A 16,100-nucleotide genomic window follows, 5' to 3' on the forward strand; every position below is an offset into this window, starting at 1 on the left:
TCCCCTCCATTAAGGAAATTGAGTCAGACAAAGGTTAAGTGGTTTGCCTAGGGTCACATAGCTAGTAAGTCACTGAGGCAGACTTTGAACCCAGCCCTTCCTGCCTCCAAGTCAGGGCTCTATGCACTGTGCCACCTAGTTTCCTGCCTGCAGGTAGCTGGCACCAAGCCACGGGAATTAGGGTTTGGAGGAAGGGCTCTGGTCCCCAGAAGGAGTAGGGACCTTATAAGGTAGCATCCTAATCCAGAAAAAAATCTAGACATTCAGTCAAGCGGTATAAAAACAAGAAATGAGGTATAAGGTTGGGGTTTGGTATTACAAGATCAGGAGAAGGCTGATGATGCTAAGCCACAAAGAATCTGGCCTTGGGCTCTTAATATCCCACTGCTTGGGTCTAGAGCTAGTATTACAGATGAAATGAAAGTGGCCCCAAGTGTAAAAAATGCTAAAAGCAGGTGGGAAGTAGAAAGTCAGTCACATGACAACATGCAACATGTCCACAACAGTAGATGGTAGGCCACTGTTTTATTGCTACTGTGCTGGAGTTTAAGGTTGTTTTTTCTCTTATTGCGTCCTTGAGAACAGTCATTCCTTTATATGCTGTACCTCTCTTAATAGTCAATCATTCATGAAATAATCCAGTTGTCCTGAGTGTAAGAAAAAACCCTACTTGAATATAGATGGTGTACAATTACGACAGTATATGCAAATAGAAAATCACAAGAATGTAGACTAGATTACAGAGTTTAATGTTGACCAGCTTGGGAAACACTAACTTAACTGTAATTAGATATTATGCAGGTTTTTAATGTTAATAAGAAATTCTACAAATTAAAAAGAACATTAAGATGAGAATCAAAGAAAGAGGAAGGAAGGAAGAAATAAGGAAAGAGAGAAGGAGGGAGAGAAGGAAAGGAGGAACATCAATAAACCATTTCAAAGGCAGAGGGGAAGGTTAGGAAAACCATGCTTATTTCCTTTCTAATGCTGTTTCCCCTTAACCCATTATGGATCTATTTTCAAACATTTTATTTAAGCCCTTCTTAAACCTATATATTTCTCCAGCCTGTAGCATTTCTTGAAGTTATAGTTTCACAAGTTTACTATTTATCAGTAATATTTCATTTCATTTTTCCAAATTTACCTCTTTCAATCTTTAAAGAGTATCCTTTAGCCCTACTATACCAGGTTTTATTGAACCAGTCTATCTTTACCCATACTTGTACCCTTCCCAATTTTAAAAGACTTTGATCATATCTTCTCTTAGCTTTTGTCTTACCAGAAAGAATACTAATCTTTTTAGGCTGGCCCCATATTACTGTCTTCCCATCTCCTTGATTATTTCATTTACACTAATTCAACTATGTTTACATAATTAGTCCTTTTAATGAATTCAAAACAGTCACTTAAATACATTGAGGGCTTTTTTAAAAAATGTTCTAAATTATATCTGTGAAATGAGATTACAGAGTGATTTTTCCTAGTGCATCTATTAGCTTACTTGTAATTAGAAATTATGCAGGTTTTAATGTTACTAAGAAATTCAGTGCATTAAAAAGAACATTTACAATGGGAATCAAATCTGATTCTCCTTGTGATTAGCCCTTTATCCTGAGGTTAGGCAAGTCACTCACCCACCCTATGCCTCAGTTCTCACTTTTCTACCTATTAAATGAACCTGCCCAACTCTCGCTCAAAGAGAGATTTTCATATTGAATGAATTAACATTTCTACAGTAAACTTTCTCTTAACGTCAAATTATTTGTAATATTCCATACATATAGCTCTTCCCCTCTTTACACCTTTTGTTCTCTAGGACTGAAACTGATTATCAAAAGTACTTACTTTATCTGCCCTTTTATGTTGACTTTGCTTTAGTTACAATAGTTACAATAGAAATAAATTATATTATAATTATAATGTATTTTTTTTTGCTTAGTTCTGCTTATTTTACTGTTAGTTTACTTGAGTCTTCCCATAGTTCTATGAATTCCTCAGTCATTTTTTCTTAGGGTGTAATAGTATAATATTCCATTTTATTTATATGTCATAATTTGTTCAGTCATTCTCCAATCTCCAGTTTTTTCCTGCCACAAAAAGCATGTCTATTAACACCATAACAAGGAGCATTAACTGATGCAAACATTTTCTTAGTCCTTAGAGGTCTTAAATTCTGGTAGTAGTAGTAGCAATAGTAGTAGTAGTAATGATAGATAATGTGTATAATGTTTTAAGGTTTGTAAGCACATTATAAATATTACTTAATTTTGTCCACAAACAACCCTGAGGGGTAGTTGCTTTTATTGTTACCATTTTACAGATGAGGAAACTGAGGCAGGGTCACATGAGGAAACTGTGACCAGGGTCATACAACTAAGGCTAGATGTGAACTCAGGTCAGCTAAGTGGCACAGTAGAGTGCTGGGCCTGTAGTCAGGAAGGTTCATCTTCCTGAGTTCAAATCTGGCCTCAGATTATTAGGTATGTGACCCTGGGCAAGTCACTTAAACCTGTTTGCCTCAGTTTCCTTATCTGTAAAATGAGCTGGAGAAAGGAAATAGCAAACCACTCCAGCATCTTTGCCAAGAAAATCCCAAATGGGGTCGTAAAGAGTCAGACACAATTGAAACAAGTGAACAACTATTTGCTGAGTTTAGAAACCACAGTTCTAGCGTGTTATATACTATACTATATATGTGTATGTATGTGTTTGTGTATGTATGTGTGTGTGTACACACATCTTTGCCCTCTTTGGGTTGTATTCCACATTTCTGTGAAATGCTTGTCCACATCTTTAAGTAAATTCCCCCATCCCCATTTTATAGATGAGAAAGTGAGACTTGGAAAGTGAGTGATCTCAGATCTCCTTGAAATCTATCTTTTCCCTATGCCACAATACCTCTCCATGACATTTCTATAGCTACCCCCTTTTAATCTACTTTCTCAATTACCCTGCCATTCTACGACCTATGAAGCCCCAAATGCTAACCTCACAGTTTTTGGTTTAATTCACATTTATGTAACAATTTCAAGTGCTTCTCACAATTCTATCAGGTTAGACAAAGCCCGAATCATTATTCCCAGATGGCAAATGAAGAAACATGGGCCCAGTGATGTTAAAAGATTTGCTGGAAATCATATAGTTAATTAGTGGTAGAGTCTGTACTAGAAAGCAGGTCCCCAGTTTTTAGAAACCTTTATTTTTAATAGCAATCCTAATAAAGGTCCCAAAGGTAATCAGTAACACTGGGCTAGGATTCAGACCTAAGTCTTCTAACTCCAAATCCAGTATTCCTTTCCCTACACCAAACACCTATTATGTGTGTGTTCAAATGTTTAATACATTTTGCTAAAGCTAACTGAACAGGATTTCATGGGTCATAATTTTGACAGAATGTCTTAATAATTCTCTTATACTTTGCTATTTCTTCCTCCTTTTTATAGTTTTTCTCTCTTTCCTCAATGTCAAATTGTCAGTTGTCACTCTTTGCTGCTGTCCATCTACCTGCCTCTTCCAACCTCTGTCTACAAACACACATATAAGCTCTTCTAATTTGCTTCTTCTGTGGGCTGAGACACTAGATAACTAAACTATTTAGAATTATGTGTTCTGTAAGAGTCATTAGATTTTGAGTGAAGCCTCAAAGACCTCTCTTATGGAGTAAAATGTCTGGTTTTACATTCATTCATTTTATGTTCTCATTTTGGACTACTTTTTTTCTTTGCTTTCCCAGTTCGTAGTTACATTCCAGATGGTTTTAAGTTTCCAGAAGTCTGACCTTCAGATCAGTAGGATGCTAAAAATTTCACTATTTTAGCTTTTAGATTGTCCTTCTAAACTATGCTTCTATGTTTTAGGCTTATGGTTGGCTACACGAAGAGATGGGACCTGAATCTGACCCAGTGATAATTGTAAGATTTCTAGGAACCACAGACATGAGCACTGATCTTAAGAATCTACTTCTAAGCATCTGTGAACAACTGGCAATTAACTACCGGTGCCTGGTGCAAAGCTATCCTAAGAAGGTTCATGATCTTCGTGACTTATTTATAAATCTCTTGAATGAGTCTTCATTTCAGAGGCCCTTGGTAATAATATTTGATGCTCTAGAACAGCTCTCTGATGTTGATGATGCCAGAAAACTTTGGTGGCTCCCTGTTCACCTTCCCCGTTTTGTACGGATAGTACTATCCACACTGCCCAACAAACATGGGATCCTGCAGAAACTAAGGTGCCTTATCCATGAAGAAGACAATTATATTGAGCTCATTCCAAAGGACAGAAAAATGTGCAGTCAGGTCCTAAAACACCAGTTGCTGCGAGTCAAAAGAAAAGTGACATCAGGGCAACAGATCTATGTCAACGAAGCTTTCTCCAAGTGCACCTTGCCAATGTTTGTGAACTTAACCTTCAGGGAGGTAAGAAACTGGAGATCCCACAAAGATGTGGATGAGTCTTCCCTTTGCATCACAGTCCACGATAGCATAGAGCAGTTATTTTGGTCCCTGGAGAAGAAATGTGGACAGAAACTAGTATCCCGAGCTCTGGGTTACATCACCATGGCTAAAATGGGTTTGAGTGAAATGGAGTTGGAAGATATTTTAGCGTTGGACAACAGTGTCATGAATGAACTAAATGAGAATATACGACCAAGTAACCCCCTGAGGGTGCCTTATGTATATATTGCAAGGCTTAAGGAGGACCTGAGTGGATACTTGATAGAGAGACATGTGAAAAATGTCACACTCTTGGTGTGGGCCAATAGGCACCTACAACTCATAGCACAGAAGCTTTACCTACATAATGACACAGACCTGCGTGAAATGCACACGATCCTAGCAGATTATTTTCTGGGGGTCTGGTCTGGTGGCAGGAGGAAAGCTTTCTGCCTCGAAGACCCATACTTGAATGGCTGCCTTGATCTAGAAAGCAGAAGTTTGCTAGAGGAAGAAAAGCATTTCCTGGAGCAGGCATCTTTTGATAGACAGGCCCCAGATCAACCCTGGGTGTTTCAGTGCAATCCACTAGAGCCTGACATCTTTTTTGTCAATCACCGCAAAATGTCAGAGCTTTTACACCACTTGACGAGATGTGGGAAAACAGATGACCTTCTCTATGGAGTCATTATGAACTTCAGCTGGCTTTATACCATGGTAAAAATTGGCCAATTTGACAAAGCCCTTGCAGACATTGAGGTGGCTTACAACTACTCACAAGAGAAGGAACTGAAGTTTCTGGCCAGTACCCTTCGAGGCATCAGAAGCAAGATCATTACATTCCCTGGCTCCCTCTCTGCAGAGCTACAGCAGAGGCTTCTTCCAGTTGTCAGTTCATTACCCAAACTGAGGCACCTTCTTTTGGAATGTGACAAGGATGGACCTAAATACTGCTCCATTGTACCCTTACATTCTTCCATGGATGTGACTTACAGCCCCGAAAGACTTCCCTTGTCATCTAGTCATCTACACGTCACGGAGATTTTGCCAACTTGTAACCCAAGTACTGTCCTCACAGCTTTGGAAAATGGTTCCATCAGCACATGGGATGTAGAGACTCGTCAGTTACTCAGGCAAATCACCACAGCCCAGTCTGTTATTCTGGGCATGAAGCTCACCACAGATGAAAAGTACCTTGTGGTAGCCACAACCAATAATACCTTGTTGATTTATGACAACATAAATTCCTGCCTCCTCTCTGAAGTTGAAATTAAAGGTGCCAAGCATGGAAGTGGTTCTAATTTCATCAATGGGTTTACTTTGTCAATTACACATGCCCTTGCCTGGTTGGAGGCCAGCAAAGATGTCACTGTCATTGATCTACTTTATGGATGGCCTCTTTATCAGTTCCACTGCTGGTATGAAGTCACTTGTGTCCAATGTTCTCTGGATGGAGTATATGCTTTCTGTGGGCAATATCTAAATACCACTACCATATTTCATTTAGGGAGTGGAGAAAAGCTCTCCACTGTGACATCTGAATTTTCAGGTGGCTTTGTGAAGTTTCTTCTCATCTTGGACACAGCGCAAGAAATGGTAATGGTTGACAGTGAGGGCAGCCTTTCTGTATGGAATACTGAAGAAATCACCAATCCCCAACTAACGGATGATTTTGATTGTCGAAGAGAAGACAGCGAAGTTGTCAGTATTGAACTTTCTGAGGACCAAAGTGCAATTCTTATCTGCAAAGCCCTCAGCATAGAACTCTTAGACACTACAATGTGGAAGGTGGCAGAAAAATTCCGAGCCAAACACAATGAGCGCTTTATCTCTGCAGTGCTGTCCAAAAATGGCGACTGCATAATTGCTACTATGGAAAATACCTCAGCTGTGTTTTTTTGGAGGAGGGACACTGGGCAGTGTATGGCAAGTTTACAGGAAGTCTCAGGAACCATAGTCAAGCTGGTCAAGTCTAATCACCATAATATGCTGCTCTCTTTGTCTACCAGTGGTGTCCTGTCTATCTGGGACATAGATATCATTACAGCAATGTCCAACATAGACAAGACTGGAAGACCCATCCAAAGACTGGTGTTACCAGCTAGAGGTGAAATAATTTACTCCCTAGATGGATCTGAATCTGTCCATAAGTGGAACTTTAGCAATGGATTCATTGAGGCAGAATTTAAGCATGAAGGCATCGTAGAGCACTGTGTGCTCACCTCCTCTGGGGATGTGATGGTGACATCAGATGACAAATGTAGTCAATATGTGTGGCATACCAATAGTGGTGAAAACCTCTTTCGCATTAATGGGCAAAGAATATCCCAGCTGCTGATTACACACAATGATCAATTTGTGGTTTCACTTTGTGAGGAAAACGCCTCTAGGGTGTGGCGACTGGCCACAGGCCACAGGGTGTGCAATATTCTCACTCCTTTACAGAATGCATTTATAACCTCTGCAAATACATTTGTGGTAGGCATCACAAAAAACAAAGTGCTGGCAGTGAGCTTATGGACAGGAAGTATCACCAAGAAGTTCTGCTGCGAGGATGGGACCATGATTGTAAATTTCAAATTGATACCTGACTGCCCTGATATCATAGTGTTTATAACATCAACGGAAACTGTGAACATCTGGAGCCTGACAGACGAAGTCATCTGTCGACGTGTGCAACTTCCAAACAATTTCTTAAAAAATCTAGAGGACTTTGAAATTTCCCCCAATGGGAAACTAGGTATTATGTCCCGGGGGGATGAAAATATAAACGTTCTTGATCTGCATAGTGGTAAGCTACGAGTGGTACATGCTGCTGGAATCATCTGGCGGCAGAGGTTATCTCGAGACGGCCGCTACCTGGTCTATATTTGTTTCCGGAATGGAGAAGAGGAAGATGACAATGGTGCGGTCTCCAGCTTAATTGTCATGAGACTTGCAGATGGAAAGAACATTGGTGCTTGCTCACTTTACAAGACACCAACATATCTTGCACTGTCACAGAGGCACTTGAATATTATCGTTGGTTTTGATGATGGAAGTATAGGGATTTATACTGTAGTGGACCGGGTAGATGCAGCATTGAAAATTAAAATTGCCACTTCAAACAGCCGGCAAATTTTCAACAGTGCAACACAAGCATCCAGGCCAAAGTGTAATAGTTATTGCTTTAAGGCTACTGCAGATTGTATTTGGAGAGAATCCACTGAGGTGTTTGCAAGAGATAGCCCCATCACAGTGACTGATCCTGCAGAAACAACTGAAGCAACACCAACCAAAAAACACAATCCTTATGACCGTGTATGCTCTGCCATAGAGAGCAGGGGCCACAGTTTTGCTGCTGACAACTAATTACATATTTAGATGGGTTAACTGAAATTCATGATATACATTTGTCTTCTACATAGGAGGTAGAAATGGTGCATTCCTTTAAGCAAAATGAAATACAAGTGACTGGTATTTGTCCACATATGCGTAAAAACTAGAGAGATGGGAACATGTTTTTTTTCTTTTTTGAGATTAATCTATGAAAATCTTCTTCCAATGGCCCATCCTTATATGGAAATGAGCCTGTGTCCTCAAAGGTTGTAGCAACAGAATGCAAGCTCTGGTAGGTCAAAGAGCCTTTGAGAATGGGTCCTGCAATAGATTGCGCATCTTGCCCAAGCACTACCCTAAGTGTAGAGAAGCTCATCTTTGGAAATTTGATTAACTGTTTTTTGGCCACAGAAACTGTTCAAACTACAGACTAAAGTATGGAAAGACTGTGATGCACCTTCATGATGAGCATACCCATACAGAAAGAATCATAGCTCCTTGGAAGTATGGAATTAATCCAAGTATGAAATCTTCACTGGGCATTTCTAGCAATATTCTTTACATTACTGCTTCACCTAGAAGTTAAAAAAGAGTACAGTATATTGATTATAACTCTATATTTGCCAGAAGTATAACCTCTTCAGTTCACTAGATACCATAGGCAAGGTCTACACACACACACACACACACACACACACACAGAGCAGTTTGACCAAAATCATTTGTCATACTTTTTTTTTTTAAGTTAAATTCAAACAACCATTACTTTGTCTCCATGATGCCAAATAATTCTTGTTTGGCAACATTTGGTTGTTAAGATTATATAAATACAGCCTTAAGCCCACTCTACCTTTTACCATCCAGATAGCAAAGACCTATATCTGGGGATAAAGGTCAGAAAGTGAGAAAGGGGAAAGCAATTTAACAATCCTGACCATATGAAACTCTCCAGTGACTACATCCCAACACAAAAGGAGAGTACCTTTAAAAGATGTGAAGATGAGAAGCTCTAAGCTGGATGGGACAAGAGTCAATTGGCAGCTAAAAGGGCAACCCAGATGCAGAAAATCAGTCCAGCAAAAGATGCTAATGTGGGTTTTTGTACAAAGGAGGAAACCGTTTCTTTAAAAGCTATTTCCCAAGTTATAAAAGAACATGTTTAATACTAAAAATTCATTCCTTTTTTAATATCTCTTTCAAAGTACGTATTTTGCTAGACGTAATGAATACTCATATAAGGGCATTACAAATGTAGTTAAACTGTTCCATTCTATTATTGTATTAGAAGATTACTCTTCACTCTCTTATAAGAAAGTATGAATTATCTCCTAAATCCCTACAATGAATTTCAGCAGAAAGAAAGATTTCTTGATATGCCATGTACGAACTACTGATAACATTTGCCTTACTCTCATTCCTCTTCTGTCCTGTGTTGAGTGCAGAGAGATGACCAAATACTCTGGGACTAACAGAATATGCCTGTATTTGTACTAAAATATTCCATAAAATCTTAAGGCTGTCCAAAGGTTCTTTACTGTTCCTGTTTGTAATAAATTTCTTACTTCTACATATGTATGTAGGCTTATTATCTGTTTTACTTCCTGCTTTGGGACTGTTCTGAGCCTTTTATATAGTGTGATCAGTTTCAAGGCAGAAGCTGTGAAATATTAAATATTTTTTAACTATTCCACTTGATTGAAGAAAAATGGTTACATCCTAAAAACTAAAAGTGTTTTTTCCCCTACATGGCATGCCCTTGGCTAATTTTTAATGGATTTTTTAAAGAGGAAACAAATCCTCTAACAAGTGAAGGTAAGAGTTTTAGTTTCTGGTTCTACCACTGACTTGCTGTGGGTCCCTGAGCCAATCACCTAACCTCTCTGTTTCTCACTTTCTCAACCATGAAATGAGATTAGTGATAGTTTCCCCTCTATCCTCTACAGGAATATTGTGAGATTTTGTGATATGAAATATAGTCAGTTCTGAATTATTGATCCTAATGGATAACAAACAAATGGCATATCACTCATGTCTTTTATATTAGACCTTGAAATGTAGTCTGAGACACTAACACCCTGAGATATGACTCAAATACAAATTATTATTATCGTACTCCATGCCAAGGCCAGATCTGCTATGGTACTATTGGCCTGAGTCCAAGTCAGGTAGCAGCCAAGAGGTAGACCCAGGTCCTTGTGTACATAGATACATAATCTAGAATTGATTGTATATGAAAGTACTCATCACAGACAGACCAAGGTCATTCAAGGTATCACTATTAATCTTATAAGTAGTATGAGTTGGACCTCTGTGCCACTAAATTTCCAAAAGTCAGATGCCAAAATGAATTACATGTAGTGTGTGAATGTTCTATGTAAAAGCCAATATAGTAAGTTCTGAGTGATTTGAATGATTTTCCTAACTTGTTTGCAACTCCTAGATCATACTGAATGTTTTTATGTAAACTTTGTATTGTTGGGAAGAATTACCCAATCAGAGATTTATATTTTCTTAAATGTTACATTTAGTTACATTTTGTTACAGAGTTGTTAAACTAGAATATTATTGCAGTCTTCAAACAATATACAGTCTTGTGTATGCATTGTTTGTATGAATAAAAGATAAACTAATTTGCTTTGGGTTTTTCGGAGTATTTTCCAAATTTTGAGGATGCAACTGAAAATTGTGACATTAACAGCTGTGTGATTTAGGCAAGTCACCTGATATCTCCACATCTTAGTTTCCCCATCTTTTAAATAAAGGAATTTAAATATGGGAACCAAAGTCCCTTCTGCTTGGAAAGGAAGGAAGGAAGGAAGGAAGGAAGGAAGGAAGGAAGGAAGGAAGGAAGGAAGGAAGGAAGGAAGGAAGGAAAGAAAAGTGGGAAAGGAGGGAAAAAGAGGTAACTGGATGTAATGGCACATGCCTATAGTCCCTGCTGCTAGAGAGTTTGAGGGTGGTTGATCCCTTGAATTCTGAGGTGCATTTTGGGCTAAGGTCAATCTGATGTCTGCTAAGTTGGGACCCAATATGGTAATCTCCCAGAAGCAGAAGGTCACCAGATTACCTAAGGAGAGATAAACCAGAACAGATCAGAAAAACAGAACAGGTTAAAGCTTCCATGCAGATCAATATTGGGATTGGACCTGTAGCTACTATACTTCTAGTGTGAGCAAGAGGAAGAGATACAGTGAAAGAAAAAAAGAAAGAGAAAGGAAAGATGGAAGGAAAGAAGGAGGGAGAGAAGGATGGAAGGAAAAAGAAGGAATGAAGAAAGAAAGAAAGGAACAGAAAGAATTTAATCCACCTGAGCATCTTGTATGATCCCAATGGATGCTCACTATTGATAATAACGAACAATAAAGTGTTCTTCAGCCATGGTACAATAGGCAAAGTCCCAGATTTGAAGTCAGAGGATCCAGGTTCAAATCCATCCTCTGACACTACTTGGTTGACCTTGAGCAGTCACTTATTCTTTCTGGGTCTCAGTTTCCCCCACTATAAAATAAGGGCATTGGAGTCAATGAATTCTAAGTTCCCTTCCAACTCTAAATCTATCACCCTCTGATTTTATGAACTTGTAGTTTAGGGATTAGTCTAGAAGAGGGAGACATTCCACAAGTTGCTACCTCCTGCATAGCAGACCTTTCACATAGCTACTCTACTCCCAGAATCTATAGGGAAGTCATGGGAACTCCCCGATAATTTCATATGGACACAACACAATTCGCTAAATATTCCTATTCATGGGATGCCCCAAGAGGAGCAGGAGACCAACAGGTAAAAATCCCATCCCTCCCTTTTCCATTTCTTAGACAGAAAACACAAAACTGATTTGTATTATTATAGCCAAGTTAAAGAGAAACATTTACCAGCAATAATGTGTGCAGTTGTCATAACTTGATTATAAGGGCAGTTAGGTGGCACAGTGGATAGAGCACCAGGTCTGGACTCAGAGAGACCCGAGTTCAAATGTGATCTCAGACACTTACTAACTGTGTGACTACATATGCCAAGAAAGCCCCAAATGGAGTCATGAAGAGTCAGACACAATTTAGAAAATGACTAAACAGTAATCATTTATAAAGAAAACCCCCAAAATTATAGCTGCAGAGAAGATCAAGAGAGACTGACTAGTTCTAGACTATCATTTTTCCTTTCATATAGATAAATGAAAAACACTGGTATAGTGAAGAGTGTCACCTCAGTGCCAAGAAGGGTTCAAGTCTCATTTTATGTCGTGATTTTCACACATCCTAGCTGTAAGGCCCTGAGCAAATCACAATTTCCCAGTACCACCAAACAACTATAAACTGCAAGGCAGTTATAGATCTACATTGGTGGAAGAAAATTCTTCATCAGAAGTTCTCAACACCAATGATGTTACAAGTCTAGTAAAAATCTCCAATAAAACATCAAGTTCGTTCACCATGAACCAGCAAAGAAACCCTGCCATTGTTCATGGATGGGGTGTGTCAACATACTCCCCTACAGCCTCACTCACCATCTCTGTAATTTTTCTAACCACAGTACCCCTTCCTGGCCATCATTCCCCTATATTTGCTGACTTCCCTATTAGAAAGTAAGCTTCTTGTGGTCAGGGACGCTCCATCCCTCTTCAACACTTAGCACTATGCCTGACACATAGTAAATGCTTAATAAATACTTTTTGTTCATTTATTTTGAAACACATATTTAAACACATTAAGAAAAGATTTTTCAATTTCCTAATTACTAATTCTAAAAGTTAGATTTTCCTTCTCTCATTGCAGGCTAATTTCTCTTCATATATTCAAATGTTTATTAAGCACTCACCATGTGAAGTGTATTGTATTATGTACTATGCTTAAGGTCACCCTTTATACTATATACAGCTAGGGATTAGACTAGATATACAATTAATGAGACATGTGCCCTACCATCATGAATCTTATAGTATCATAGGATAATAAAACACAGCCCCAAATAAAACACAATCAAGACCTAAGAGAAGTACAAAATTATGCACTGGAAGAAATCCGAAGTGGAAGGTTTTTACCATTAAGGTAAATAGCATTAATAAGGAACATAGAAAACAGCTGCTTAGCATCCACCTTTTAGTTGGACTTTAAAAGATGGGCCAGAGCACAATATATGAAAAAGATAAGCAAGGGCAATGCAGACAAGTTGAGTAGGAAGAAGAGAGAGGCTTCTGGACTAGGAAGCAGCAAATACTCCAGTTTAATTAGAGTATAAGTGCACTGAGAGAAGTTAAAGAGATACAACAAGAGGTACACCAGAGGGGGAAAGTGACCAAATCTATACATAGAGGACTGTCCACAAGAAACTTACAATCTAGTAAGACATAAGATGTATGCATACAAATACACACAGGGAAATGAGAGGCATGATGAAAAGTGGAAAAAACACTGGAATTCCAGTCCAGGATTCAAATCCTGACTTCCTTCCTTATTACTGGGAAGACCCTGGGCAAGATATGTCACATCCCTGGGCTTTAGTTTTATCATGAATGAAATAAAATGGCTGGACCACATTTTACAGTAGAAGGGAATCTTAGATGTCTAGTCTAATCCCCTTATTTTACAGATAAAGAAACTGAGACTCAGAAGGTAAAGTGACTCACCCAAGTAGAACAAGTAGTAAATGGCAAAACTGATCAATAAGCACCTACTATGTGCTGGGTACTATACTAAGAAGTGCTGGGGATACAAAAAGAGGCCAAAACAGTCCCTCCCTTCAGTCTAATGGGAGAGACAACAAACAACTATAGACAAAGCAAGCTACAGACAGAATAATTAGGAAATAATTAGCAGAAGGAAGGCACTGGAATTAAGAGGTATTGGGGAAGGCTTCCTGTAGCTGCTGGAATTTTAGTTGAAACTTAGAGGAAGCCAGGGAAGTCAACAGGTGGAGCTGAGGCACAGCCCATAGCTGAGAGATCCAGTGTCTTGTTCATGGAACCACCAGAAGGCCCATGTTACTGAACCAAAGACAGTGGCAGAGAGTCAGCTGTAAGAGAACTAGGTTAGGAAGGACTTGGATTGCCAAATGGAGCATTTTGTATTTGATCCTGAAGACAAAAGGGAGCCACTGGAGTTTGCTGAGTAGGGGTGGGGTGACATAATCAGACCTGCACTTTTAGAAAATCACTTTAGGGGCTAAATGAAAGATGGGTTGGAGTGGGAAGAGATCCAAGGCAATAGGGCCACCTATTGCAATAATCCAGGCATAAGATGATGAATACCTGCTCTAGTAGCAGTGACAGAAGAGAGAAGGGAAAATATTCGAGATGTTGCAAAGGTAAACAGCCAGGTTTTGATTTCACATCCTCTGACTCCACTTTCTACTCTACCATGATGCTTCTGTGGTCTCTAAGGTCCCTCTGTGCTATGAATCAGATACATTTACAGTTCTCTAAGTGCATAAAAGGTACAAAAGGCTATGAAAGTGCAGACATCAGTGAGGTTTCTTCTGGCTTCATAGAGTTCTACAAGTGACATTTGAACCTACTTTGAAAGACAATGGAGATAGAGGGAAGGCATTCCAGGCTAGGAGCAACAAAGGGAGATAAGAGGAGGGCATTGCAGGGGTGGGGATGCATATAAGCCAAGACATGGGGATAGGCTAATATAGTATGTGTTTAAAGACTAGTGAGTCTTTGTATTGCTACAGTACAGGTTAAATAAAAATGCAGTTTGGTTTAACTATAACTCAGAAATACTCTACAGGCAGAACTTAAATCAGCTGCAATTATTTCCAGCTCATGTCTCATTTATTCTAAGCTAATTGAACATAGGTATTGGTCCAATGTAACCATGCCTAAGACTTGTAGTTAAATGTTCCCAAGTTAATGAATAGGAATGAATATTTTAAAATTTTCTCATCTCATTATCGAATTGAAAGTTCTAGGCCTGACTAGAACAGGATCTAATCAAATAAAACCATTAAAAAACACATAACATCATTACATTTCCAGAATTTTCTATAAAGGTTATTCATTTTTAAGCTACTCAAAGATTTCCATGTAAAAACTTGTGGATTTCAAGGAATGTTTAAAGATGAACTTCAGGAAAGAAATAAAAAGCACTATCACTAAAACTAACAGCATATTAAAAGTGGCAATAAAGGAGCAGGGTGATGTAGCTCCAGATCTCTAGAGAACCTGGGTCCAACCCTCAGCTCTGTTATCAAGGTATTTAACCTCTCTGGATCGAAAGACACTCATCTACAAAATTAGAGATTTGGACTAAATGTTCCCTAAAATCCTTTCCAGCCCCGAGTCTGGGAATCCTATGAATAGGTGCTTCCATCTTTAGTTAACGCGTACTTACAACTAGCTAAATCTTTTGGTTACCTGTCCTTGGTCCCTCCCTGAAGCGAATATTGAAGATGCAGACGCTAGGTGGCGGAATTGTCCAACATACTTGGTTAGGAAGGTCCTTTTCCTTCCACTCATAGGTGGATGATTTGAGTATTTAAAGATTAGAAAGCCAAGGAAAGATCCCCCCTCTCTCCTCGCCGCGACCCCCACCTCACCACAAGCCCACTGAAACCTTGACATAATCCGCAGCTCTGAGTGGAGCGGTGACTGGTCTGAATGATGGACTTGCTGAACTAAATGAGGCGTCAGCCTGTGAATCAATATAGCTCCATTTACAGAAGATCCAAACAAAAAGACCAATTATTTAATTGAACATTGGTGACCATGAGGAAAGATTTGTGTTTAAGAGCCTACAATTCTAAAATGTTAATAATGGTAACTAATCATTTACCTAGTGTCTTAAGGTTTGGAAAGCTCTTGATTTTATATTTACAAATATATTAATTTTATAAAGTGCATTATTTTACCTGATAAAATCTGTTTAAGTTAAACGCTACAGATTTTCCTGTTTTAGATAAGAAAAGGAAGGTGAAAGAAAGTTCTTTGGAAAAAGAGCTGACTCAGGAAGTCCAGAGGGCGTGACTTCAAATCCAGCGTTTTATACATACTACTAGTACCACCTTGGGCATATTACCTCAGCTTCAGTTCCCCACCCCCACCCGATAGAGGAGGGGTGGGGGTGGGAAGGAGGGGGAGAGGGAGAGGGAGACACACACAAAGACAAAGGCAGAGAAACAGAGAAAGACAGAGACAAAGAAACAGAAACAGAGACAGAGAGACACAGAGACAGAGAAACAGAGATAGAGAGATAGTCAGAGAGACAGACAAAAAGACAGAGACAGAGAGACAGAGACACAGAGAGAGAAGAGATAGAGAGACAGACAGAGAGAAACAGAGAGACAGAGACAGAAGCAGAGAGAGACCCAGAGAGATAGAGAGACAGAGAGAGAAACAGAGAAAGATAA

At 39.1% G+C, this 16,100-nt stretch overlaps 1 protein-coding gene across 1 annotated transcript in view; it reads left to right on the forward strand.

Annotated features, from left to right (window-relative positions):
- Positions 1-10,375, forward strand: part of NWD2 (NACHT and WD repeat domain containing 2) — a 175,917-nt gene extending 165,542 nt beyond the window's left edge. Inside the window, exon 7 of the mRNA XM_072620454.1 lies at positions 3,858-10,375. Within this exon, the coding sequence (XP_072476555.1) occupies positions 3,858-7,787 (3,930 nt within the window). The 3' untranslated portion in view covers positions 7,788-10,375. The remainder of the gene's footprint in view (positions 1-3,857) is intronic.
- Positions 10,376-16,100: the final 5,725 nt, after the last annotated feature.

The sequence above is a fragment of the Notamacropus eugenii genome, chromosome 6, assembly GCF_028372415.1.
Source record: "Notamacropus eugenii isolate mMacEug1 chromosome 6, mMacEug1.pri_v2, whole genome shotgun sequence".
NCBI classification, from domain to species: domain Eukaryota; kingdom Metazoa; phylum Chordata; class Mammalia; order Diprotodontia; family Macropodidae; genus Notamacropus; species Notamacropus eugenii.